This window comes from Meriones unguiculatus, chromosome X (assembly GCF_030254825.1).
Source record: "Meriones unguiculatus strain TT.TT164.6M chromosome X, Bangor_MerUng_6.1, whole genome shotgun sequence".
In the NCBI taxonomy this organism is placed as follows: Eukaryota; Metazoa; Chordata; class Mammalia; order Rodentia; family Muridae; genus Meriones; species Meriones unguiculatus.
In genome coordinates, this window is record NC_083369.1 from 77,553,918 (window position 1) to 77,581,321 (window position 27,404).

The following is a 27,404-nucleotide window of genomic DNA, read 5'->3' on the forward strand; positions in this document are numbered from 1 at the left end:
CCCCCATTTTCTGCCCAATAGGTAAAAGCTTGCTCCATCCCTAGAAGATAAGCTGAGATATATGTGCCTTCATGAAGCTTTTCTTGGTTTCCTGTTTCCTTAACTCCAATACTCTTCAATTAAGAGAGGTGAAGGATACTGAGGGTATATCAAGTTAGATACAGATGCCTATTGGGATATGAGAAGTTGCACATTAGATGAAGTGTGGGAGGTATTAATATTTAATTCCAAACTTTTACTTGGAAAATATATTACCAACTGAAAGTAACCTTGATAAATACCAACATACCTTTCATTTGTAAATTGTTAACATTTGATATTTGTATATATGTATTCTTTTATAAATACATATAGGCAATGCATACATGCATGTATTTGGTTATAGCATTATAAATAAAATTACAATCATATCACTTCACAATTAAATACTCCTAATATCTTCTAAGAATAAAAGAATGCTCTTCTTCTTTTGCATAGTCGGAAAGCATTATCATATCCAAAAAAAAGGCAACATTTTGATAGACTAAAATAACATCATTTCAACATTCTAAAATTCTCTCCAAATTATTCTAGTTGTATTGATGGGATTCAATCTAGAATTGTGGATTTAATTTTGTTGTCTTTTAAATATTCTTTAGCCTAGATTCTGAATGATTCTGTTTTCCTCTCTATTAATATTAATAGTTTTGAAGAATCCAGGAAAGTGTCTCATAAACCATCTGGATTTTTCTGATGTTTTCCTCATGATCACATTCAGATTAAATATTTGTGGCAAGGATCCTACAGTATTAATGTTATTTGATTCTCTGATAGTGCTGGCTCATTTCATGTCAGTTTGACACAAATTAGAGTTAACTGAAAGGAGGGAACCGCAACTGGGAAAATACCTCCATAAGATCCGGCTCTAGGACATTTTATTAATTAGTGATTCATGAGGAATGGCCCAGATCATTGTGGGTTCTATAAGAAAGCAGATTGAGCAAACCATGAGAAGCAAGCCAGTAAGCAGAATCCTGCCATGGCCTCTGTATGAGCTCCTGCCTCCAGGTTCCAGATCTGTTTGAGTTCTTGTCCTGACTCCTTTCAATAATGAACAGAGATATTGAAGCATAACCCAAATAAACAGATTCCTCCCCAGCTTACTTTTGGCCATGGTGTTTCATCACAGCAATAGTAACCTGAACTAACACACCACTACATCAGTTAGATATTCATATGTCATTTATAATGACCCTGTGTTTAGCTGTGGTAAATTTGATGATAACTTAGCTAAGATGTATGTTTTCTGAAATTCTTCGTTGTGAAGGTGCTTTTTTTTTCTTTGAAAATAACAAGTAATCTTTGGAGTAATACTTAGAGACTGAAATATAAATTGACCCTGAAAAAAAACACTGAAAACTGAAATCAGGTTTGCCATGAAATTTTTCACTAATAGTTTTAGAATCCATGGATCCAATTGCTGGATTGATAAAAACAAAAAAAGAGTTCTAAGAAGTCATGTGTTCTTGGAGATACTTACAGGCAGCAGCCACACAAGATATGATACCACAGCACCCACTTTTAATCAAAGTACTTAGGAGTCAGAGTCAAGCAAATCTCTCTGAGTTGTAGGCCAGCCTGGTCTAAGTAGAGAGTTCCAGGACAGCCAGAGCTACATAATGAGACCTGTCTCAAAGAAAAGATATAACAGTAAACCAAGAAAGGCACTTTAAGTTAAACCATTCATACCAGTCTAATGATTGTATGCCTGGGAAAACAGGAGATGAGAGAGGTGAAAGCCACATAATTATTATGAGCAGAAATAAGCCTGGGAAGATGGAACAGAGGGCAAGGTTGTTTGCTTTGCAAACATAAGAACCTAAGTTCAAATTCCATGAAAAGCTGGTCATGGCTGTACATGTCTATAACCCCAGAACTGAAGAGCAAAGACAGGGGTGTCTCAGGAGCTCACTGGCCAGGCAGCCTAGCCAAAATGGGAAACCTCCAATTCAGTGAGAAACCCTGCCTCAGAGCAATAGGTAGTGATAGAGAAGGCTTCTGTGTTATTTGTGCACAGGCATGCACACTCCTATTCTTGACTGAATATCCTTCTCTTACTGACAGACACACACAGATGAGAGAGAACAGAGTTGGAAATGGAGCAAAAGGAAGATGGAGAAAACTGTTTAGGCATTGTGATACTTACTAATAATCTTAAACTCAGGAGACAGAGGCAGAAGGATCATCATGAGTTGTAGGCTAGCTTCATCTGCATAGCAAACCCCTCTTCAAAAAGAATGAGAACATAGCTTATAGGTAGCATACACAATGCCCTGAGTTTGATGCCAAGAACTGGGGAAAAAAAGGTGGATACCAAATTAAAACCCAGTTTAATTCTAGAATCCATATTTGTACAGTACAGTATAGTCTTTAATAAACAATTTCCCCTGACTTCAGAAAACTCCCAGTTTTTTTTCAAGAGTTCTAGGTTCACAACATTCCTGAGAGTGAGATAGCAGGGACACTGGGATTTCAGGGGGATTTAGCAAGTGCCACTGAGAAATCAATTGACATTCTTGTGGTCTTACAGAAAATGAATAACTGAGCATGGCTGTTGATGGAGAGATCTTTAGATCTTGCTTATGCATTTGACTTTGATTTAATACACAGCTGAAAGCCCCTGTGATTTCTGACTAGTGCTTTGCTGAATCTAGAGTGAGTTCATGTTAGATGACTATCACCTGCCTTCAGTGAGGTAAAATGCAGCTGCTTGATCATAAACAGGGTTGCAGCACTTTGTAGGAAAGCCCAGTGTTGCCTAACTGCCCCTTCTATGCTTAGCATTTTTTATTGGATCTCATTAGGTTCACAGCTCTCTCTCTCTCTCTCTCTCTCTCTCTCTCTCTCTCTCTCTCTCTCTCTCTCCCACCTGTTACAGGGAAATTTTTTCCTCTTAAGATATAACTACCTTTAATAAATAAATTTGCTTAACCATGTTTGTAGCAGTTCTATTCATAATAGACACAATCTGGAGACAACCTAGATGTCCCTCAGTGGAGAAATAGATATAGAAATTGTGGTACATTTACATAATGCAATACTACTCAGCAATTAAAAACAAGGAAATAATGAAATTTGCAGGCAAATGGTGGGATCTAGAAAAGATCGTTATGAGTGAGGTAATCCAGAAGCAGAAATACACAGATAATATATACTCACTTATAAGTGGATATTAGCCATATAACATAAGATAAACATACTAAAATCTATAGCCTCAAAGAAGCTAAACAACAAAGAGGACCCTAAGGAAGATGCATAATCCTCACTCAGAAGCACAAACAGGATAGACATTGGAAGTAGGAGAAGACAAGGAACAAGACAGGAGCCTTCCACAGAGGACCTCTGAAAGATTTTACCCACTAGGGTATCAAAGGAGATACTGAGAATCATAGCCAAACTTTGGGCAGAGTGCCAGAATCCTTATGGAAGAAGAGGAAGCTAAAAAGATCTGGAGGGGACAGGAACTCCACAAGGAGAACAACAAAGCAAAAATACCTGGGCTCAGGGAGGCCTGCAGAGACCTACACTCCAGCTATGGACCATGCATGGAGAGGACTTAGACCCCCTGTTCAAAGGAAGTCCATTGGCTATTCAGCTTCCCAGTCGGTTCCCAAGTAAGGGGTACAGGGGCTGTCTCTGACATGAACTCAGTGGCTGGCTCTTTGACCACCTCCTCCTGGGGGGGGAGGTTGCAGCCTTGCCAGGCCACAGAGGAAGATGATGCAGCCAGCCTTGATGAGACCTGATAAGCTAGGGTCAGATAGAAGGGGAGGAGGTCCTCCCCTATCAGGGGACTAGGGAAAAGGGCATAGAGGAAAAAGAGTAAGTGTGGGTAGAACTGGGAGGAGACAATGGAGGGGGCTGCAGCAGGGATACAAAGTGAATAAACTATAATAAATAACTATATAAATAGAATTAAATTTTTAAAAAGATATAACTACTTTCAGGAAATCTCTCACACTCACCCTATACCATCTATCCTCTTCAGACAGGAAAGTAGCCTTGGAATGTGTGCCAAATTAGTGTAGTCCATTGTTTCCTTATTAGTCTACCAACTCCTGCTTGAGAATGCACCGAAAATGCAGCAGTGGAACACATACAACACATATGCTTACATATATACACACATAGACAGTAACACACACATAAACACAAATATACATATCAACTCACATATACACATATACAAACAAATAAGCACCAACACACACACACAAATGCACACAGACATACATATACACCAACACACATATACATCAACACATGCATATACACACAAATGTATACAAACACAAACACACAAATACATACGCACACAAAAATAAACAGCAACACACATACACATACAAGCACACACAGAAATATACAGACACATATACAGAAACATATACATATACACCAATAACACACACACACACACACACACACACCAATAATCCGAAGACTCTTCTGCCCAAAAGTGCCATGTGTAATGTTGGGCTTCATTGACCATTTAATTTCAGGCTACCCATTTCTTAGTGACAGAGGTGTCAGGGTGGCAAGTCTGCACCTGTTGCAATGTCTCACTTACAGCTGGACACAGACACAGATACACACATATAGAATATCATCCCAATTTTAGCATATGTACTGTTGAATAAAGTACATGTACATATAAAGTATTGTCCAAGTTTAGCATATGTTCCAATAAAGCAGCCAGCATCAAAGATGTAGACACAGCACATTCAAGGTTAGGCAAGCACTAAGAGGTCATGCAGCAAAGCCTTCCTACCCACTCTCTGACAGTGAATGCTCAGGACACCTCTGTTCTATGACACCAAAGTTTGAGCAACTCCAGGGACAAGTTGCTTACTAATGTGCAGAGGCAACTGATTTTTTTTACTTGATTTGCTTAACAAAAACCTTCCAAAAATAAATTTACTCCTATAGCTTTTTGCCTTTAGAGGCTACTGCCTTCCTTTGGTATGACTTGGAACAAGGAAAGTGCTTTTCCCATGTAGAAACTAAAACTTCTGGCACCAGTTCCCAGCAGGGACTCTGAAATGACTTCTTCCCTGTGTATTCCCGAAGTTCATTTTCACAGTCAGTGCTGCCCCACCTATATTGTAACACTCCACCTTGCTCACCGAGCAAGCAAAGGTTGCTAGGAGGCTGAACTACTTTGGATGCACTGCAGTGCCTTCATTCTGCTTGCAAAAAGCCATTTGAGGCAGCAGGTAAGTAAGCAGTTATAGAGGCACATTGGGTTCCTGAGAGGTACAAGTCTAGCAAAGGCAGGAATAGGCTCTAACTTAATAATCTGCTCATCACACACAGTAAGAGACACCCTGACTTATTCAAAGACACCGTGGGTGGTGCAGAGGATGAATAAGCATGATTCACTGCCACTCTGGCACCCGGGGCACAAAGAATAATAAAACCCAAAGAACTGTAGCCACCTGAGTAGTAAATTAAGAGGTCCAGGGCTCAGCTAGACTCTAGACATCAGTGTTACCATGGCAATGCAGGGCCCCAGCGTTCAGCAGCTATTACAGAGCAAACATCTAATAGGCTAGGTCGATGTCACAGCCAAAGCCCAAGAGGCTTGCAGAGAAGACCAATTAGCATATCCATTTATTACAGGCCTCTGCACACTTCTTCTCTTAATTCCAATTACTTGTTTTTTGGAACCAACATCTCTTTCTTGTATTATACTCATTAGTACCTTTTAGCCAGCAGAAATAAGATTGACTTTCCACAAGGACTTCACAATTTCCCAAGCCTTCATTTTTTTTACCTTTGGGGCCTAGTCTTATATAGTCACAAACCCATGGCCTTCAGTCCCTCGAAATGAAAGCATCCTTTACTTTACAACTGTACTTGACAGGTGGAAACTGCTTTGGAATGTGATGTGCTAAGGGATTTTCCTGGAACCTAGTGAAATAGGGATCTGGAGCCATAATCTGAACCATTTAGGTCAAGGAAACCCTCTGATCGTAGCCAGTGAGCCTGCTGGCTATGCCTACTGGCCATTACTCAGAGGCTAGCTGTTCAGAAGGGGGAACATTGGATACCAGGAACCAAGCTGACACCATCAAAGTCAGGCAGTTACTATTCCATTCTGAAGAACTTCCTTTCAAGGTCTGGCCTGAGGCCTGCCTATTCTGGAATCCCTCCCTTGATCGTCATTACCACAAGTGAATTCTCCCTCTTCCATTCATTTCAAGGAGGACACCCTTTGTTAGGAAGTGTTTATGGGAAGCCTCAGGCCCTAGTTTGACCTCTCACTTCCTTGCTCAAATGACTTACCTCTGGAAGAGGAGCCAGTGTTCTTAACCACTGAGCCATCTCTCCAACTCTGACAACTCTTCTTTTTACTAGAGTTGAGTATAAACACATACAGATTTTTTATTTTTATTTTTTTTTGATATCTTACAGGATCTGGGTTTGGTTTTCTCATCCAGCAGTTGGCACTATAGAGGGCAGTCAGGACAGTAGTCAAAATGCATTGCAAATATATTAAGTATGTATCAAACTAATAACTCAGAATACTATGGGATAAAAGATTCTGGAAAATGCAGTCTTGTTACTTGAAGTCTTGTCATTCCAAATCTTCTTTTTGTCTCCCTACTCTTGATTCTTGAAATGTAACTAAAATTATTATATTCTCTTTTGTTAAGATGTATTTTATTCCATGTGTGCGCTCAGGCAAAGTGAGTTTTGGTGTCCATGGAGGCCAGAAGAGAGCATTGTTTTACCTGAAGCTGGAGTTACAGATAGTTGTGTGCAACCTGACATGGATACTAGGAACTGAACCTGGGTCCTCAGCAAGAGCTCTTACTGCTGGGCCATCCCTTCAACCCCCTGGAAGATAGGACCAGTTAATAGATCCTGTATTTAGTTTTGAGTCTTCTATGGGACTCAGATTTCTCATATTCAATAGCAGGGATAACAGTAAGTACTGGAGTGGAGAAAGTATAAGAAATAGAGTCTGATATCAGTCCAGTGCAGATCATTCCATGAAACATATCTTAATTTTATTGAAATCCAAAGAGAGTAATGGATTTCTCTTTTTTGTAAGTAATTTCTTTCTTAAAGAAATGGGGGCAGGTGTGTCTGTAAGAAAGAGTCCTGGTGAGTGACATTAAAATAAACGAAGTCTTTATTTAAAGTTAACCATAACTAAAACTATTGTCATCAGGGAGTGTTCTGTGGATGGTCACAGGTAATCCTCAGCCATCTGTGCCTTGGCGCCAAGATGAAGTTCCATCCCTTCATGACTTCTGACTGAAGCAAGAACCGCAAGCGGCGATTCAGTGCACCGTCTCACATCCTGGGGAAGATTATGTCTTCCCCTCTTTCCAAAGATCTGAGACAGAAGTGTAATGTTCCCTCCATGCCCATTTGAAAGGAAGATGAATTCAGGTCGTCCAAGGACACTACAAAGGCCAGAAGATTGGTAAAAGTGGCCCAGGTGTACAGGAAGAACTATGTCATCTACACCGAGCAAGTGCAGCAAGAAAAGGCTAACGGCACAATTGTCCACGTGGGCATCCCCCCCAGCAAGATGATTATCACCAGGCTAAAGCTGGACAAAGACCCCAAGAGGATCCTGGAGAGGAAAGCCAGATATCAGCAAGTAGGAAAGGAGAAAGGTAAAACCAAGGAGGAAGCAATCGAGAAGATGCAGGCATAGAGGCCTCTCATAAACAACTTTCATTAAAGACTGTTTCAGTTAAAAAAAAAAAACAAAAACAAAAAACAAAAAACTATTGTTGTCAGAATAGTATTTGTTTAGAACTATGATTAATTCTGCCTAAGTGATTATGCTATTGGCCATGCTAATGCCAAGAACCTTCATTTCTGCAATATCTGAGCTCAGCCATCTGGATAAAATATAGGTGGTGAGTGGTTTTTAAAGGAAAGGTCACAAATTATCCAGACCCTGGAGTGGTGAACCAAACAGACTCAAAGTGCTATACCATGTGTTTGTTTGTTTGTTTGTTTGTTTTTAGCAGTTTCTACTCATTTTCTTTTGGTGGATCCCATTTTGGCTTCAAGAGTTATATATGTCTGGGAAACTGACACTGCAAAGGTCTGGTTTGTTCCCTGCCCTGATGCTAAGGGATAAATATAGATCTCAACCACTACAGAAATTTGGCCAGTATTCCAAGGGTGTGTGTATGAGGGGCAGTGACTGATGGGGCCACTGTGACATGTGGCCTAGAAAAAGGCTTCTTTATATCCAAGACCCTCTTTGGGATAGGGAGGGTTAAAGCAGGAGCTTTACACCTAAAATTAAAAGGCAGAATACACATTTTCAGGAGTTCGTGGGCTGATCCAGTAAGGAATATTTTATAGGTGGCTTAGAGAGTGTAGAGATAAGATGGTAGGGAGAGCAGAGAGAATCTTCCCTGACACCCTAGATCCTTTTGCATGAGATCAGCCTTACAAAAAAAGCAGGTTATTCTTGGCCATCTCCCCTCACCCTAACTCCCACCCTCGCCCCACCCCCTTGCACACACACTGATATCCAACTTTCAATTGAGAATAATATGACTTAAGATTTCCATTGAGTCCTTCATATTTCAGGTGCTGGAAAAGGGCAAGGGGAGGAAAGGCACGTGGAGGGGGCAGTGAGTTGCTCAACCTCGTGACCCAGAATATCAACCCCTCCCTGTTATGATGAGCTTGCTTTTCCAAAAGGGCTTTTCTTTGATTCCAGGAAGGGGCCAACCAATGAGAGAGGAGCATGCATGCTAGATTATTTTGGGGAAGGGCTCGTGCCAGCAAGGTTCACTTTTAGTAGGCTCCAAGTGTCCCCAGCAACCAGTGTCTCCTGTACCAGCAGAAGCTCCAGAACTCTGCCCTACTCGCTTGCCTCTGCGGCATCTTGGCCCACTGAACAGCCATGAGAAGGCAACTCCGTTCCAGAAGGGTTCCTGCCTTTCCTTATGGTTACCGCTACAGACTTGTGAGTCTTGGGGAGCAGAGTATTTTGCTGCCCTTTTTGAATTGGTTGGGTTGGGTGCTGTGTAGACTTTGGATATGGCTGTCTTGCCTTAGGATAAACAGGAATAAATGATGCTTAAAAATTCCCAGGCTTTGGAGGAAGAGCAGTGACTCCCAGAACCCCAGAGCACCCTAAATTACTGAATGGAAGGAGGGCTCATCTCTTTGAGGGGGAACAGAGATAAAGGGATGGGAAGCTACTAGGGAATTAGGAGCCCTTTGAAGCTTTACCTTAGGAGTCTATTATATGAGCAGACCTTTGGAGTATGGGAGCAGAGGTTTCATAGCAGGAAATTTGGCCAGGAAAAAGGAGAAAGAGAAGAGGAAATGAAAGATGCTGCCTGCCCAGCTGTCTCAGTCCCTTTGGGTGGTGGCTTTTAGGAGCCAGCTGCTCTTTTTCTAAGGCATAACTACAACTAAAATCACAGAATCCTTGATAGGAGCCAGAAGGAGATCTAGACATCATCTCTCCAGAACCCCTCGTTATGTTAAAGGAGGCTGCTGGGTAGCAGAGGTCCAGATTGACTTGCAAGTTAGTGGGAACCCCGACATGAGAATGTGCATCTTGTTTCTAACTTGTGCTCTTTCCACTGTGTTTGTGGTAGGCAATCTCTCAAAGCTCCGATCCACTGTCACTCATGTCACTACTTTGTCTACCACTTCACCTCACCAAACATATACATACACACTCGTGCACACACACTGCACACACCTTCCATATCATTGTTTACTTCCAGGTTCCTTTACAAATGCTTTTACTTCCAACATGTCTTTGCATTTACTTTGCTCTAAACCATAAATGTGTACATATGCAACACTCTCAGGAGGGGTATTCTGAAATATCCCTAAGATAGTCATTAGATGATTCCCAAAGGAAGCAAAGCAGAAACAATTTCTCTTTGCATATGGCCACTAATACGCCTAAGGAATTGAGGGAAAACTGTCAAGAGTGAGCAGGGGGAAAAAAACATAATTCTTCTTCTATGCACATGTCAACCACTAAGGGAATTGTTTAGCATTCTTAGAATCTTTCTTTTGATACCTGAATTTTTTTTTCCTCTCTCAAGATCAGTCACAGTCTACAGAGTATATATTGCTGTACCTTATTTGGCTTCCTTCCTATGCTGAATTGCTAAAAATGTTGTGTGTAATTTTTACTATTCGTCCAGAAGTTTCAATTTTAAGTGAGATCTTGCTCTTCATAATATCTGATCGAGTTAAAAATAAATCATTTGCCACAATTGTATGTGTATTTTTTTCCTTTTAAATTAATCAGCTATTCAGATGTTTGCATGATGTTAACTCAGTGGAAGATACAAATTTATCCTTTGGGTCATGCTATTTATTTGTATATTTGTTTATATGTTTATATATTTAGATTGCTCAAAATGGAGCTACCTTGTGTCCTTCAGGTTTCCCTAAAAGGGAAACATGAGGGCCCCAGTACACACCCACTACCATATCTGAGCATGCTCACACTCACTGTCACATGAGGGTGGTGCCACTTTAGGAAACTGACAGAAACAGAACCTTGGAGAGGAACGTCCTCATCACCAAAGCATTTCCTACTGGAGCGTGTTAAAATAATTGCATGGAAGTGCATTTTACACAGGATTTCATTAACAGGGAGCCTCTGGGAAAAGCCTGTGTTGCACAGTGTGACATTTTCCTGTCCCTGGAAGCAAGGTAAAGGAAAGAAGCTATTTGAGGTTCCTGAAATAAGGCTCAGGTGGTAGGAATATGTGACGGGAAAATAAGCTCCAAGAAGATTAATTCTTCCTGGGAGGATAAGACTTTAATGGCAGCCATTTTAACAAGATTACTGTGAGAGCACATATCTACAAATAAGATAAGGCTGAGGTCATTGCCAGCTGCTTCCTCTGTAAAGCAGATGTGGAAGGCAGGCATGGGCAACAAAAGGAAGTCATTCCAGAAATATACAGGGATTTGAAACCCTTCCTGATGAAATGTCACATTTCACATTCTGTGAGAATATGGTGCATGGGTTTTCTAGGGATAATGATGACTAGCTAGTCTAGTATATATGAGCTTAAGGATGGCAAATTCTGAGACTATTCATCCAGAGTCCAGGCAGTAGCACTGATAATATTCACTGAGTAACTGTGGACAGACCACAAAACATTAGGAAATATGGACCTTCCAACTATGTCAAAACCTGATTTGGGAGATAATTGTATACATAAGTTCACACACAAGTGAAAGATTTAAAGATGTGCGTTAATTCATTTAGCATAGGCAAGGTTGATTTCCCTAAGCCTTATACTGTGAATCCATGTTAAAGTCAGAAATCCTTGATTATATGCACCTACATTTCAGAAACATAGACTCTAAAACATTATCATGTTCATAAATCTGCTAAGCCACTTCTAGCCACTTGTGTTTAATGTGATGGAGGAGAAACTGTGTAGTTTATCAAGAGACACGAGTTCCAAGAATGTCAACTCTGTCATGGATTTGCTGTGTGGCTTTACCCAGATCTTCTCCCCTCTGTGGAGCTCAGTTGGACAATCATATTTTGGAATCCCCCGTAAGTTCTGACATGGTATGTAATATGAAGCTGTATGTTTGAACATATTAGAAATCAATTCAAGGGTGCTCTTAATCAAGAGCTGGAGAGTTCTGAGCAGACCAAATGCAGAGAACCGAGATTTGTAATTCTGTAACACTTTGACTGATTCTGAACCATCCAATTTGCTCAACTCTCTGCTAGAGGCAGCATGGGTAGCTGAGTGCCCTCTAAGTGGCCTTTGAGGAATCAGGCAGGAAGGGGGCAGTACAGAGTCCATGGCCTCTAGCATTTGACAACGCCAACAGGTGCACTGGCCTTGACACTCTTCAGACTTGGACAGCACAGAGAAGGGAGTGTAGCCTGATTTTCTGCTGTTGCAGCGAGCCTTGGCGCACTCCCAAAAAACAATGGTACAACCCTCCAGCCTTCACCTCAGAGGCATTTGAAATACCACTGACGACATCTGTTTTTTTTTCCTTTTTTTTTTCTTCATCTCTTTCTGTTTTGTTTAGCTTTTGTAAAACATTTCAAAGACTACTGTTTCAAATCTTCAGTGATGGTTGTAATAAATCAACAAATGTATGCTGAGTACTTACTCTATGCCCAAATTTTCGTTTTATATATTTTAATTTAATTTTTAAAATTAAGCTTATAACTACATAATTTCCCCCTTTCCTTTTCCTCCCTTGAACCTCTCCTATTTAAGCCCCTTTTTATTCCCTTTCAAATTTATGGCCTCTCATATATATATATATATATATATATATATATATATATATACTTAAATATATAAATGCAACCTGTTCAGTCTGTTTAGTATTACTTATACATGTATGGTTTCAGGGCTGACCACTTGGCTTTGGGTCATCAATTAAGATGTGCCTAACTTTTTTATTTTTAATTACACTTTATTTACTTTGTATCCCCCCTCTAGTTCCCTCCCTCCTCCCCTCCCAATCCTTTCCTTCCTCCCCCTTCTCCACGCATGCCCTTCCCCAAGTCCACTGGTAGGGGAGGGTTTCTTTTTCTTCCTTCTGATCCTAGTCTGTTAGGTCTCATCAGTGCCTAACTTTTTAATTAAGCTACAGGGGGAAACAAAGGAAGTATCTGCTGGGACCTCATCTCTCAGAGGATCTGTTCATTTAGCTTAAGGCAGGAAGCAGGAAATGAGACTTTGTGTTGGGAAGGCAGTGGAAGTTTTGAGGAGGGGTACAGCAGTTGGCCTCTCCTCTTGATATCTGTCCAAGCCTATTTTTAGCCCCAACTTAGGATGGTGAGGTCAAGCAGCTGAAAGTGCACAGAGCATTAGGACAAAGCTGGCTCAGGCTGGGAAGTTGCCATCAAAGACATAAACGTCTAAGACTTCTCAGTCCTTCAGTGCAAGCTCCGCTCAGTCCTGATAGGTCAAAGTTTATTAGGAGTCCAAGGGCCTGGACAGGGCCAGTGCCATAATATGTCCTACAGGAAAAACCTAAGTACACGATGTTGAAAGTAAAATTTAGCACCACTGTGGAAATAATACTTATTCAATATGATCCATAGAAAGGATGCTTCCTCCAAAAGAACGGAGAAAGCAAATCCACCTCTTACAACAATGGGTATTTTTCTGGGGATGTAGAAATTTGAAACACCTCCAAATATTGAGTTTGTTTCTATTTGTTTTCGGCTGCCATGAGGATTTTTTTTTTCACAGAGAGATTTGTGTTTTGTCACCGCTCTAGGATGATCAGGATGAAGTGAATCATAACTACTTAGCAGATGAAGAGGAGGAAGCGGAAGAAGAGGCTCAGGTGATACTGGCACCTGGTCTGGAAGAAGAGGAAGAAGAAGAGGAAGGAAAAGAGGAGGAGGAGGAAAGGGAGGAAGAAGAAGGTCAGGGTCAGCCACCAGGTTGTGCCTGGTGGCAGAAATTGCAGATTGTGAATGAATACCTGTGGGATCCGGAGAAAAGGATGTCTCTGGCCCGAACAGGTCAGAGTCAGAGTAAGTCCCATTGGTCCCAATTTCCCAGTCTGGTGTTCTTGGCTTTTAATGTGGTATCCAGCGTTCCTTGGCAATACACTGAATGGGTTTGTTACAGACTTCTCTTAACATTTCACAGAAAGACACCAATAGCTGGTAACATCCATAGGTTTGTGGACAGATTGTACTCAACAGAAAAGACACTAAATAGATGAACAACAGTGAATGTGTTACTGCAATCTACTAATGTCAATACACAGTATAAAGATAACACCGAGACTAGGTTGAAAGATCACAGGATTTCTTTCACGTCAACTTCATGTCACTGTCTATGCATGTGACAATAAGCTCATCATTTACCCTCTCATAGCTTCAGTCTCCCCATGTGGGAAGGTAGGGGATTCTGCTCTGCCTCTTTCATAGACTCAGCATAAGACTCCAATACAGGCTGAAAACCATAAGGTTGAAAAGACTGTGTGGAAGACTGTTTCTAGGATACAAGACCAAGGCTCTGCTAACATGACCAAGGGTTTATAGAGCTTTATTAGTTCACTTACCCATGTTTAGAGAAGGAGAGCCCAGAAGCCTGTCCTGATCCCCACTCTTCAGTGCTTTATACCTTGTGGTAGACACAGAAAAAATGTTTTAAAGAGATTACTAGGGACTAAAGTTGAGTTTCCTTGTTGTTTGATCAATAATAGAATGCTTTTGTCACCACTTTTACTGCACAAATTGTCCAGGAAGCCCTTCCCAGGGTTATACTCACATCTTAAAACTATTACTGCGGAGCCTTCTCCTCAGAAGTTGTTCAGGGTAGTAAAGAATCATACTTGTCACATTTCGCGCAGAAAAAAAGAAAGCAGCTGTTGATTCCTAGCTCAGGTAATCCACAGGAGAAAATAATTTTTTAAAAAAGCAGTGAATGCCATGGATGAAGTACTAGTCCTGCTGCCATGGAACTAGGATGTTGAAGTTGATGGCCATTCCTTCCAAAGGCACTTTTGACTAAGATTTGTCAGTTTTGTGCTCAGTGCTGCTAATTCAACTCAGCTTGCCTGAAGTAACCAGCTCTATTTCCTGAAATTAGGAATAGCAGGTGTGAGGCTCTAAACAACACCCAATGCCCATTGCTCCTCCTCAGTTCCCAGCCCCACCCTGGAACTGGAACTAATGTATCATTTAAGGGACATTCCAATGTTCTGGAAGCTGCAGACAAATGCTGGACATTCACTGGAACTCCAGAGGGGGCACAGCTGTTTTTTCCTTGCCTAAAGATGCCGGGAAAAGCAGGCCTTATGAAATGCAAGTACGATTCTGGGAGAGGGAGCCATACTTTAACCTTTAAACAGCCACTGAAACTTCACCAGATATCGTCCATCTAAATTGCTGTGGTGGATGACAAGCTGACAGCAAAGAAGGATGAGGTAGGAAGGTTCAAGTCTTTGGGGAAAACACAGCCATGGGGGATGCTTCATTGTAAGCTGCAGCCAGACCACTGGTTCACAGGTCTTAGGCTAGCTCAGCAATGAAGACACCTATGAAACTGTCCCAGGGTGAAGGACAAATGTTCATATGACACCTACATCATGAGGTTAGGGCATTTGCTGCCCTCTTTTCTGACAGCTAGGTGACCACTTGGGCATTTACTAATCCTACTCCAATCTTGTCCAAACTATTCACTCAGCATGTTAATACAGTTTGGCCTTTTCCTTCAGTAGCTAGGGAACACCGATTTTTAGGAACCATATGTTATTTTATTCAACACTGACAAGAATCATATGAGGTCATTTTGGTACTATCTCATTTACAAATGCAGAAACTAAGGCTGAGAGAGGGTAAGTTACTTGCCTAAAGTCACACAGTAACTAAGTGGCAGTTCTGGGGTTCAAATACCAGAGTTCATTCTCTTGTCAGAATGCCTCAGTATCTTCACAAATTTGAACAATGAACAAAGCCTTCTATGATTTGTAAAGTCTTTGGAAACTGGCTAAGAGTTGTGAGTATGAGCAGTTAGTGGTCTGTCCAAGCCTGGGTGGGAGGGGGCATATTCAGTGCAGAAGCCTAGAAGAGGGCACCAAGGAAAACTATCTGGAGCAGGAAGGATGAGAAAGATTGATGCATTTAAATGGGATGAGAGACTAGGCTATCACAGTCCCAAGGTCACCTTTCCCCATGGGGGTCCAGGGGACTCATTACTGATGCCATTTTCTTACCTACAGTTTTCTGGCCCACATGTCTTAAGGAGGAAAGAGGATAGTGCCAAGGGAATTAAACTGGGTTTCATTGATTCCCCTTCATGCATGAAACTGGATCTCTTGGCTCCTAGGATGGCTCTGGGCTGTTGATCCATTCCCAAAATGAGAATGGGAGTGGAGAAATGGAGGCAGAAACACAGAACACCCCCTGAAACACGGCCCTTTAGGATAGCTAGTGAGCAATAGACAAGAACCACAGGCACACAGTGATTGTTTGTTTTTTGTTTTTTGTTTTTTTTTTCTCTAGGGATTTTAATCAATGTATGCGTGTTCCAGTTCTACTTTAGTTCATTCTACATAAACATAAAGAATCAGTTCCATTTCCAACTAGATAACTAGTCAGTCTCTCTTCCCAACTCCTCAGTTTTATTCGGATCATGGTTCAATTTAAAATATAATATTTGCACACATTTTAGGGTACAAAAGAAATTATGTAGTTTGTCCCAGCTTCTTGTTCATGATTCAGTTCAAGTCAGTAATTCCAACATCATGTCACTCCTTTGACTGAAGCCAAATATGTTTTCCTGAGAGGCCTCCAAGGAAGGCTGGAAAAGAGCTTCTGGGCACCTGTATCATGCTCATTCACCTCATCCTGTGCCACATAGTCCTGGGACAAACATAATTCTAATACAACCCACAGAAGGGCCATTCATACAATTGTGCTTCTGAGCTTATAGCAATAATAACAATATTAATAATAGCAATAATCGTGGATGCCATTTATAGAGCACTTAGGATCTGCCAGGCTCTTTGCCATAGTGTTGATATGCATTATTTAATGCTTATTTAATATAGCAAGTACTATGCTACTGTCCTTGTTTACCAGATGAGGACACTGAGGCTCAGAGTAGCAAACATCATTTCCAAGACTAAACAGCTAGAAGTAGAATCAGGATAAGATTATGAAAAAAAAAACCTGAATTTCAGATATTGTCAAGAATACAGAAATACATGTTGTAGATTCTACAGCTTTCCCAAGTTCACACACAGCAAGTATCAGTGATTAAGTATCATTTCCTCCTACTGTCTTTCCTGTTCTTCATTAGTGTTCTCTTTGGAAAGAAGACCCACTTAAACTTTGCTAAGAATGAATAAGATTTGAAATAAGTAGACAAGAATAAGCCTTGATTAGAAGTAAGTCCATTGGAAATGAGTCAAAGGTTTGTATTCTAGACCATGTGAAAATATATGCTGTTTTCACCTCTTGCAACTATCTAAATAGCTTAACCCAAGTTTCTAGGTCTCTTCAGGACAATTGCAATAATGAAGAGCAAAGAATGAACTACATTCAGGACATCAGCCATGGTTTGCCCAAAGGACTTCCAGGCAATTTCCCCTCTATTCTGCATTGAAGTTCTATAGTCTTGTTCAAAATCATCATGTACACAGTGAGACTTTCCATTGGAAATACTGTAAAGGAAAACCTCATTCAGACCCCTGACACACTCAATCCCCACAAATCCCACATTGACGAAGTCTGAATAGGCCAGGATATTCTAAATCTTTCTAAGCTTATCATGGTTCATGAGTTCAGTGGGGAAGTGAGGATGATTGGTAAGCACTGACCACTGCCATCTTCAATTACTCTACAGGTCTTATTTTAGTCATTTACTTCTTCTTCTATGCCTCCTTTGCTGCTGTGATCACACTATTCATATGCATGCTGTTCCTAGCCATCAGTCCTTACATGCCGACCTTCACCGAGCAGGTGAAACCTCCTGGTGAGTATACCCAAATACCCAGCATCATCAGAACTCTCTGGGTAGAAATCTGATTGCACAGCATGTTTAGCCTCAATTAACTTTGGTTCTTCCCAGTAATGACTTAGAGATTCAGTTAGTAAGAGGAAAAGTGAAATGGTACTTGGAAAATTATGGTTCTTTTCATGTTGTTTGCCTGGGGTGGGGGAGTGTCATGGGAATCTATGTAAACAATGTCCAAGAATGGGTTAATATACCCAAGATCTGTTTCCATTGCCAGGCGTTATGATCAGACCCTTCGCTCATAGCCTTAACTTCAACTTCAACGTTTCTGAACCTGAAACTTGGCAGCATTACGTGATTAGCCTAAATGGCTTTCTCCAGGGTAAGTTCTCCTGAGGAGTAGAAAGGTCTTTAGAAAAGTAGTGGGTGGGAATCCAAAATGCAAAATCCATGTGGCCTGGAAATCTGATTTAGTCACCCCTACTGATCATGGCTCTGAGTTGTTTTGCATACCTGCCAGCACCCTTTATAAAATGTAAACAAAAAATAAAAAAAAAACAGCTCTGATTGTGTGTTGCCCAGTGTGAGCTCTTTAAGGCACAGAACTTGTTTTCTTTTCATGAATACCCTGCAGCACCTAGTTAAATCCTGAGCACATCCAGGTGATCATTTTTTTTCTGTTTCTTCTTTTTATTAATTATTTTTATTTTTATTAATTACAGTTTATTCACTTTGTATCCCCCCGTACCTCGCTCCTTCCTCCCCTCCCAATCACACACTCCCTCTTCCCCACCTCTGTCCCTCTCCCAGTCCACTGAAAGAGAGGTCTCCTCCCCTTCCCTCTGACCCTAGTCTATCATGTCTCATCAGGAGTGGCTGCATTGTCTTCTGCTGTGGCCTGGTAAGGCTGCTCCCCCTTAGGGGGAGGTGATCAAAGAGCAGGCCAATCAGTTCATGTCAGAGACAGTCCCTGTCCCCATTACTATGGAGGCCACTTGGATACTGAACTGCCATAGGCTACCTCTGTGCAGGGATTCCAGGCCATCTCCATGAGTGGTCCTTGGCTGGAGTATCAGTTTCAGAAAAGACCCCTATGCCCAGACTTTTAGGATCTGTCACTGTCCTTGTGGAGTTCCTGTCCTCTCCAGGTCTTACTATCTCCCAATTCTTTCATAAGATTTCCTGTACTCTGCCCAAAGTCTGGCTATGTCTCAACATCTGCCTCTATACACTGCTGGGTAGAGTCTTTCAGAGGCTCTCTGTGGTAGGCTCTTGTCCTGTTCCCTGTTTTCTCCTTCTTCTGATGTCCATCCTCTTTGCCTTTCTGAATGGGGTTTGAGCATCTTAAGTGGATACTAGACGTATAATATAGGACAAACATACTAAATTCTGTACACCTAAGGAAGCTAATCAGGAAAGAAGACCCTGTTTAAGATGCTCAGGTGATCATTTTTATAAGTGATCTCTTATGAAAGATAACTCTGGAAGGAAATAATAATAAAGGAGAATGTTATCCAAGAGCTGCAAGATTCATGCCTTCTTATACATGCTCAGAGTAAGAGAACCAAGGAGATGAACTATCTTGAGAGAAAATAAGTGTCTTTTTATAGCAGCAATTCAGAAAGGAGTCAGCGGACTAAATCTCTGACTAGCATGTTGATCTCAAATACCTCGAGATTTCCTGCACTTGTAGTGCTATCAGGTACAATTGCAGGGACAAAGGAATGTCTTTCTCTTTCACTTTGTGAGAGCTAAGGTATTCGTAGTTTGGGAAGGCTTGGAACCTTTAGGAGAATGAGCAGTTCTGGAGAAAGTGAGTCACTAGAAGCAGCCCTGAAGGCTTTATCGCCAGACCTCACTTCTGCTTACTCTCTGCACTGTGGCCACCCAGCTCTCTACTCCTGCCGCTGTGCCTTTCCTGTCATTGTATATTCTCTACCATGACGGACTGTAACCCTCTAGAGCTGTAAGCGAAAATAAACCCTTCCCCCTTAATTTGCTTTTGCTACAGAAAAGTAACTAAGAACCCCAACTTGGAAATGGTAGCACATGCCTGTCAAACCAACATTCATGAGTTTCAGGTAGGAGAATAATTTGGACTCTGGAGTTCAAGACCAGCATGAGCAATTTAGGGAGACAACCATCTCACAATCAATCAATCAATCAATCAATCAATCAATCAGGCAATGACCTCTTGAAGTTTGTATTGCTGCACCTAAACTTTATGGATAGGAACACTGAGCTAGACTGCTTTGGCTGAAATGGGGGTTGAGGGTGGGGTAAAGGTAGCTAGTAGAATATACACTGACATAGGGGAACAGTCTCTTAGCATAAGCCAGGAAGAATTATTAAAAATAACATGTACATTTTGTTATTCAACTTTCACCAGATATAACAGAACCCTTTGTCCTCATTTTTAAAATGAGAGAAGTGGAACTCAGAAAGGGGGAGTACCTTCCTCACAATTTCCTGGCACCAGAGTCAGTCTGTGAGCTCACATGGTTTGGTGCTGTTTGTTATTCAAAAGTGTTATTACAGGGTCTGCAGCATGGGTGTCACACAGCATCTCAGACCAGACCCCATAGCTATTGAACCAGTCTCCATTTCAATTTTCTCAGACAATTTGTATCAACTTTTAAGCTGGAGAAATGCCATGTTTCCTTAACTATGCTGTTGCCATTTAAGGGGATGTTAGAAATTCAGTCTGGTGCTAGTAATGCTCACTGCTATTTGGGGTAAAATTGAGTTTCAGAGTCTGCACCTGTAGAATGACAGAGCTGGATTCTTTCTGATTCATGTAGTTCTATTTTGGGCTGCGAAAGTATTTTGGGCATCTTAGTCAGCATAGTGTCTTTCTTTAAAAATGCTTTGAGCTATTTCAAGTATGCATATTGCCAGAATTTCTGCTGAGGAAATCCCTGCAATGAGATAGTAGATGGGGAAATACCAATTTTGACCTGATGATGAAAGCAGGGAACAACAGGACGGCATTGGGTTACTTCTAAAGAGTAGGTAATATATGACTGGGGAGGTGGTAGCTCAGCAGTTAAAGTACTTGCCGCTTGCCAGGCAAGCAAGAAGACCAGAATCAGAGCCTCAGAAGTCACACAAATGCTCTGTGGATATGGCAGGTAACCCATAATTCCAGCCTCAGAAGGCAGAGACTTGGAAGACGAACTAGTGAGACTAACCATGTCAATGAACTCTATGTTTGAGACACCCTTGCCTCAACAGATAAGGTTCCCAACATCAACCCTGAGCCTCCATATGCAAATGCATGTGTTTACCCACAAACATGCAAACAAATATACCACATACATAATAAATACACCTGAAAATAAGAAAAAAAAAAACAATAGATAATACGTCCTTCCCAAAGGAACAGTATCTGAAATAGCTATCCCAGAGCATCAGTTTTGTTCCCATGAGGATAGGGATGTGACGTTGCCATAAATGCCATGCCTATGTCACATTTTTTAAAACATTTTTAAAGGTTTTTAATGGAAATAAAATTATTAAAATGATCTGGTAGCTTTAATAACAAAACTATTATGGCTTCTTCCATAATTGCATTTAAGAAAATATTACAAAAAAATACTTAATTTTATGTGTTCATTGCTGCAGATGTCTCTAATTGCAACCCTGAAATTTTTTATTTTTTATTTAACTTTTATTAATTACACTTTATTCATTTTGTATCCTCCCATAAGCCCCTCCCTCCTCCCCTCCTGATTCCACCCTGTCAAACCAACATTTTGGTCTGACCTCCCCTCCCCAAGTCCACTGATAGGGGAGGTCCTCCTCTCCTTCTTTCTGATCTTAGTCTATCAGTTCTCATCAGAAGTGGCTGCATTGTCATCTTCTGTGACCTGGTAAGGCTGCTCCCCACTCAGGGGGAGGTGATCAAAGAGCAGGCCAATCAGATTATGTCAGAGGCAGTCCCTCTTCCCATTACTATGTAACCCACTTGGACACTGAGCTGCCATGGGCTACATCTGTGCAGGGGTTCTAGGTTATCTCCATGAATAGTCCTTGGTTGGAGTATGAGTTTGTTGGGGATTTTTTTTTCTCCTCTTTTCCCTCCTCTTCTCACCTCCCTTTCCCTCATATTCTTTTCTGTTCCCCAACAAAGCTGCCTGTCCTTTACCTCAAAGGGAGAGATTTCCTAAATTGAGTTTAAGGAATCTTAACCTAAGAACTCAGCCTCCTGACATACTATGCCTTGATATGATATAGCCCTTCTTCTAAACTCTTTTGATATGTGTCCATTTTCCTCTCAGAATAGGAGGGATGGCTACCCCAACTTGCTGTTTGTGGTATCCAAAAAGAAATAATGAGAAGTAGAGAAAAGGTATTACATTATCAACCTATGTTCTGAGAGGAAAATTCTGAGGGAATAAGCAAGGGATTATACCATCACATGGGCTGAAGTGATTACACAAGAAGGCTTCATAGAACACTGGTTCTCAACCTGTGGGTCATGACCCTGTTGGGGATTAAAGTACCCTTTCACAGGGGTCACCTAAGACCATTGGAAAACATAAGTACTTATATTATGATTGATAACAGCAGCAAAATTACAGTAATAAAGGACCACAACATTAGGAAGGTTGAGAGCCAAGACTATAAATTCAGGGATCATTTCTATAGTTCATTGAGAACCACCGTCCTAGCAGGATGCTGCTAGAAATATCCCTTGAGTACCTTATACCAGTCCACAGGGATTAAGGCAGAACAAGTGAACTTCTGAAGGAGTACAAGCATATATAAGCAAAGGGAATTAGAGAAAACCACTGAAAGCATGGGCTTCCCCTAACACCTCTCTAACACAACCCTTTGCCACCCACACATGCTGTAGGGTATAATGATAGTCTTCAAGAGGAAATGAATGTAGATTGTCCTCCGGGACAGTACTTCATCCAAGATGGAGATGAAGATGAGGACAAGAAGGCCTGCCAATTTAAGCGCTCTTTTCTGAAGAATTGCTCTGGACTTGAGGACCCTACTTTTGGATACTCTACTGGACAGCCTTGCATCCTCCTCAAGATGAACCGGGTACCTTAGCCCTTGGGATCTGTTGATGTTAAGTAGATGAGCGGGGTAGGAGGGTGTGTAAACCACATTTGTGTTTTGCTCTGGTATTTACACACTGCAGGTTTGGCCATTTTTATCCATAGCATCAAAAGTGCAAACAATCAGACAAGTTGACTAATTCATTTTTCCTGAACATTTCCTAGCGTCATTCTTCTTTCCCATACACAAACCTGACCCTTGATTACTTGAACGTAATGGAGTATGTCTCTAATCTCAGCACTCAGTAGGCAGAAGCAGGAGAATCTCAAGATCCATGGCAGACTCTATCTCAAAAGGAAAAAAAAATGGGAGTCCTGAGATGTTTGGAACACAGAGTTGACATGGTGGGGACATAGTGGAGAGAAATTTGTTGTTTTTTGTTTGTTTGTTTGGTTGGTTGGTTGGTTGGTTTTTCAGGACAGGGTTTCTCTGTTTAGCCTTGGCTGTCCTGGATTCACTTTGTAGGCCAGGCTGGCCTTGAACTCACAGAGATCCACCTGCCTCTGCCTCCCTGAATGCTGGAATTACAGGCGTGTGCCCCATTGACCAGCTTGTAAAGCGATTCTTACGTTCTCATGTCATTTGAAATTGCACTGTTCCAGGTAAGAGAGATGGCTCAGTGTTCAAGAGCATTGTCTGCTCCTCTAGAGGACCTCAGCTTTACGTTCAGCACCCACATGGCAGCTTACAACTCTCTGTATCTCTAGTCTTAGGGGATCCAACACCCTCTTGTGTTCTCTGCAGACACCAAGCATGTACATGATGCATACACATACATGTAGGCCAAATATTCATGCACATAAAAATAAATTAACTCATTCTTAAATGCACTTTTTTTTTAAATCATGCCTCCCTTAGGGAGTGGCAGAACCTTTTGCCATATACACTCTTTTTAAAACTAGAAAGCTCTTTACATCCTTTTGGTTATTTTGCAGCAGTTTCTCTGTGTATGGGCCTAAAATACAAATTTAATAGGAGTAAACTGGTCTATGCAACTTTGAAAAGGAGCATAAATGAAATTCAGTTATGAGGAGTGATGACCAAAAGCAGGGAGAAAAGTTCCAGTTTTGCTGTGAAATCTGTTTCTTAAAATAAATAGAAATAGATAGGGAAGAGAGAGAGAGAGATAGATAAAGCACTGTTTGCTTGTTTGTTTTTCACTAGATTGTAGGCTTTCGTCCTGAGCTTGGAGATCCTGTGAAGGTGTCCTGCAAAGTTCAGGTAAACTATCCTTTTGAGTAAGTATTGTTAGCACTTTTGTTTCAGGCAAACAGAGATAGTTCATCTACAAGAGATAGGTCTTCTACAAGGGCGGTGAGTAGAGAAAGCATTAGTGTTTTTCATAATTATGCCTCCTTTTAATGCATTAAGGGCATCCTATTTCTAGAAAACATTCAGGGTGTGTGTGTGTGTGTCTGTGTGTCTGTGTGCCTGTGTGCCTGTGTGCCTGTGTGCCTGTGTGCCTGTGTGCCTGTGTAGCTGGGTGTCAGTGCCACTTACACCTATAAAAACCAGAAACTGAACCTCAGCTAGGGTCCACAGCAGGGAACAACACTGTGCCAAGGCATTAATTGGGATTCTGTTTACACTTTTGCTTTTAGCTCTAATGGCTTGTTTCTTTGAACTAAACAAGCAGCTTTCATTAGAGTCATTGGTCCCTGATTTTAAAACTGAATTTCACATTTTACAGCAATGACCAGTGGCACTGAGTGTTGCAATAACAAATGACTACAAGGGAAGTATAAACAGAAGTCCATTAATATGCTAATTAACTGTCCTTCAAGGGACCATTAACTCCTATCTCATCTGCACCAATTAGCTCCTTTGTAGGCAAAGGCCCTCAATCCTGACATTGCTTCTTAAACAGGCAGTAGCTCCCTTCTGTTTAGTGACATCATCTGCATCCTCTAGCCTTTGATAGTTGTCTTGGAAACATTGCAAAAATGGTCATTGTCATAACTAGGAATAAAGTAGACAACTATAGCCTTTGTGGAGACAGATCAGAAAACAGCAAAAGACAGTACTCATTCGGCTACTCTTCCACACTTGGCAAGTGTTTATTGATCACTTATTTTATACTAGCTATTTAACTAGCTTTTGGAGATGTCAAGGTAAACATGACTGTGAAATCAGGGCCAAGAAATATTAACAAGCACAATGAAATGCACTGTGGGGACATGGAAGAGCAAAGGTCAGTTCCATGTGGGAAGTAGTAATAAGGAAGATGAGCTTCTTAAGGTCAGGCAATATTTGCCAGCTGAACAAGGTAAGAAGAGCATTCATTCTGTTCAGATGTACATGTGTGAGCATAAAGTCACATGTGGGATATGACTACAAACTAATGGAATTGATCCCACAGGCTATCATTAAAGATAAATTCAGTCCTTTTTTGAATATATGAATAAGTCATAAAGAACAATCCAGTCTAAAGTAGCAGCAAGTGCTGTGCCACTGATCCACATCTTTAGCTCTTAACCTGACATATTAATTGGGCCAACTTCTATTTGCATTTCCCTAATGTAAGCTGTTCACTTTCCAAGTTATTATATACTGAACCTTACTGAGAATGACCATTTAAAAAAAATAGAAACATTAACGGTCTATATACCTTTTTTAAAAAATAATCAATACAGGTCAAATCCACACCCACTTGTACCAATCAAACAGGATGAGGTAATAATCAGAATGAGCTATAGGATGCTCAGCTTGTTCCAAAAACAATTATACTATATTGTATATAGTATATAGACAGAAGTGATCCTATGGCTCTAGTGAGTAATTGGCTATTAGAGATGCACTCTTTGTGCATTTGAACCCTAAACCACTTCTGTTTATAACAGCTATAGTTCATGGACATTCCACTACCTGGTGTGATATGATAAGGGTATCCCTACTTAATCATTCCCATTATTTGGTTCCTCTTGCTTACTCTCTGAATTCCTTGTACAGTAATTAGGCAATACAAAGAATGTGGACAGAAATATGAGTTTGGGTGAGCTAACTACAGTCTGTGTGTCTATATATCAGGTTCCTGTGTACCTGATCTGACTTCCAATGGAACTGACCCTACAGTGAGGACTTAGGAAACGTTTTCTACTTTATACCTGACTCAGCTACTAAATTCAAGACAGGGTATCATGCTACAATTCTTTGGAGATAGGCTGTAATCATAGGCCCTTTCTAGAACAGTGCCAAGTACTCAAAGGCCTTTGAATCCTTTCTGCCTTGGACAAAAGGAACCAGAACAGAGCTATACCAAGTACCTTTGGCTTCAGAAGCCCAGGCCTTCTGTATGTTTTTTTTTTTTTTTTTTTTTTTTTTTTGGTTTGGTTTGGTTTGGTTTTGGTTTTGTTTTTTTGAACTGTAAAATCAAGGCACAGTCCCACCCTGGAAATGTTTCTCTGAGGACAAGTCAGGGTTGAGCTCTGCCAATTCTGATGTGGGGTTTTGGACAATTGGTTGAGAGTCACACTGTGATTTTACCTGAACACCCTTTAAGCTAGACTCTAACTCACTTTGTGACCCAGCATCCCACATGTATCTCTTCTTTTTCTTACAGAAAGGTGATGAGAATGACATAAGATCCATCAATTACTACCCAGAGTCGGCTTCTTTTGATCTCCGCTACTACCCTTATTATGGCAAACTGACTCACGTAAGCAGTATCCTTCCTTCTCCTGTGTCATAAAGGGCTCCAAGACAAAGGAAGGGCTACCTGGGATTTTTGAAAACTGGAAAGCAGTGGCAGTAACAGACATATGAGTTGATATATACTATAATGGGGTGTGGGGGCAGAGAGGAGCTCCCTCCACACATTTCTAATGACCATGATCTTTGCAAATCTGAAACATTGTCATACATAGTCTCATCTAAACACTTCAGTTTTCATATGAGAAAATTGGGGCTCAGAATGGGGAAGGAACTTACCCAAAGTCACACAGTTAATTAGTGGCAAAGGCAGGAAGACAGATTTTTAACATTGAGTTTTATGTCCAAATAATACTTTCCTGTTTCTCCCATTACACATAAAGGGCCAGTGCAGGCTTCTTCTCCAGTATGGTATTTTGATGTATACTCGTTTTGGTTGGATTTATGGTCCGGTATCCATAAAATCAAACCATTCTGAGTCAAGATTTGTTTTCTCCTGAGAATAAGCAGACATTTTGACATTAAATTATAAGCCAGCTGTGCAATTTCTCAAAAGCAGGGAAGGTATCCTAGTTGTTGTGGTCATTTGTAACATGGCATCGTGAAACCTGCACGGTTCCCTTTGCTGAGGCTAACCTAACCAGCCTTGAGTATCTGATCACCAGCCCCTACCCTTGCTGTCACCTTGGCCCATTTAGAATTCATTGTTCTTTCACCTACAGGTTAATTACACCTCCCCCCTGGTGGCAATACATTTTACAGACGTGGTGAAGAACCAAGCAGTGCCTGTCCAGTGCCGACTGAAGGGCAAAGGCATTATAAATGATGTCATCAATGATCGTTTTGTGGGGAGAATAATCTTTACACTGAACATAGAAACCTAGGAACTCCAGGGAGCCATTCCCACCGGTTCTGATTCTGTTTCATTTTGTGTTATCCCTGGTAGCACCTCAGTTTCTTTTTCTTCAGTTAAGATACAGCCAGATGAACACCTAACACAGCAGATCATCTTTCCTTGCCTTTGATGTGTGTTTGAAGTGATACTGTGGGATCTGCTTGGTGTTTTTTTTTAAATGTCATCTTTCCTGATGACAAACAGACTATATTAATTTCCTTTCCTTCACTTCAAATTCAGACCTGTTCTTGCTGCTAGAAGTCTCACTATATATATATATATATATATGTATCTGATAACATTCACCT

The 27,404-nt window shown here is 41.0% G+C and overlaps 1 protein-coding gene and 1 pseudogene across 2 annotated transcripts; both read left to right on the forward strand.

Annotated features, from left to right (window-relative positions):
* Window positions 1-7,276: 7,276 nt before the first annotated feature.
* LOC110542155 (large ribosomal subunit protein uL24-like) lies at window positions 7,277-7,714 on the forward strand (annotated as a pseudogene).
* A 1,215-nt stretch (window positions 7,715-8,929) lies between these two features.
* Window positions 8,930-27,085, forward strand: Atp1b4 (ATPase Na+/K+ transporting family member beta 4). 2 transcript variants are annotated; one of them, XM_060375427.1, is made up of 8 exons: window positions 8,930-8,992; window positions 13,282-13,543; window positions 17,370-17,498; window positions 17,758-17,862; window positions 22,339-22,535; window positions 23,718-23,774; window positions 26,113-26,208; window positions 26,924-27,085. In XM_060375427.1, exons 1-8 carry the CDS (start codon window positions 8,930-8,932, stop codon window positions 27,083-27,085), a joined length of 1,071 nt encoding a protein of 356 aa, XP_060231410.1. The 2 variants fall into 2 exon arrangements, with proteins under 2 accessions (XP_060231410.1, XP_060231411.1); XM_060375428.1 differs by having other exon boundaries at window positions 13,282-13,531.
* The last annotated feature ends 319 nt before the right edge of the window (window positions 27,086-27,404 follow it).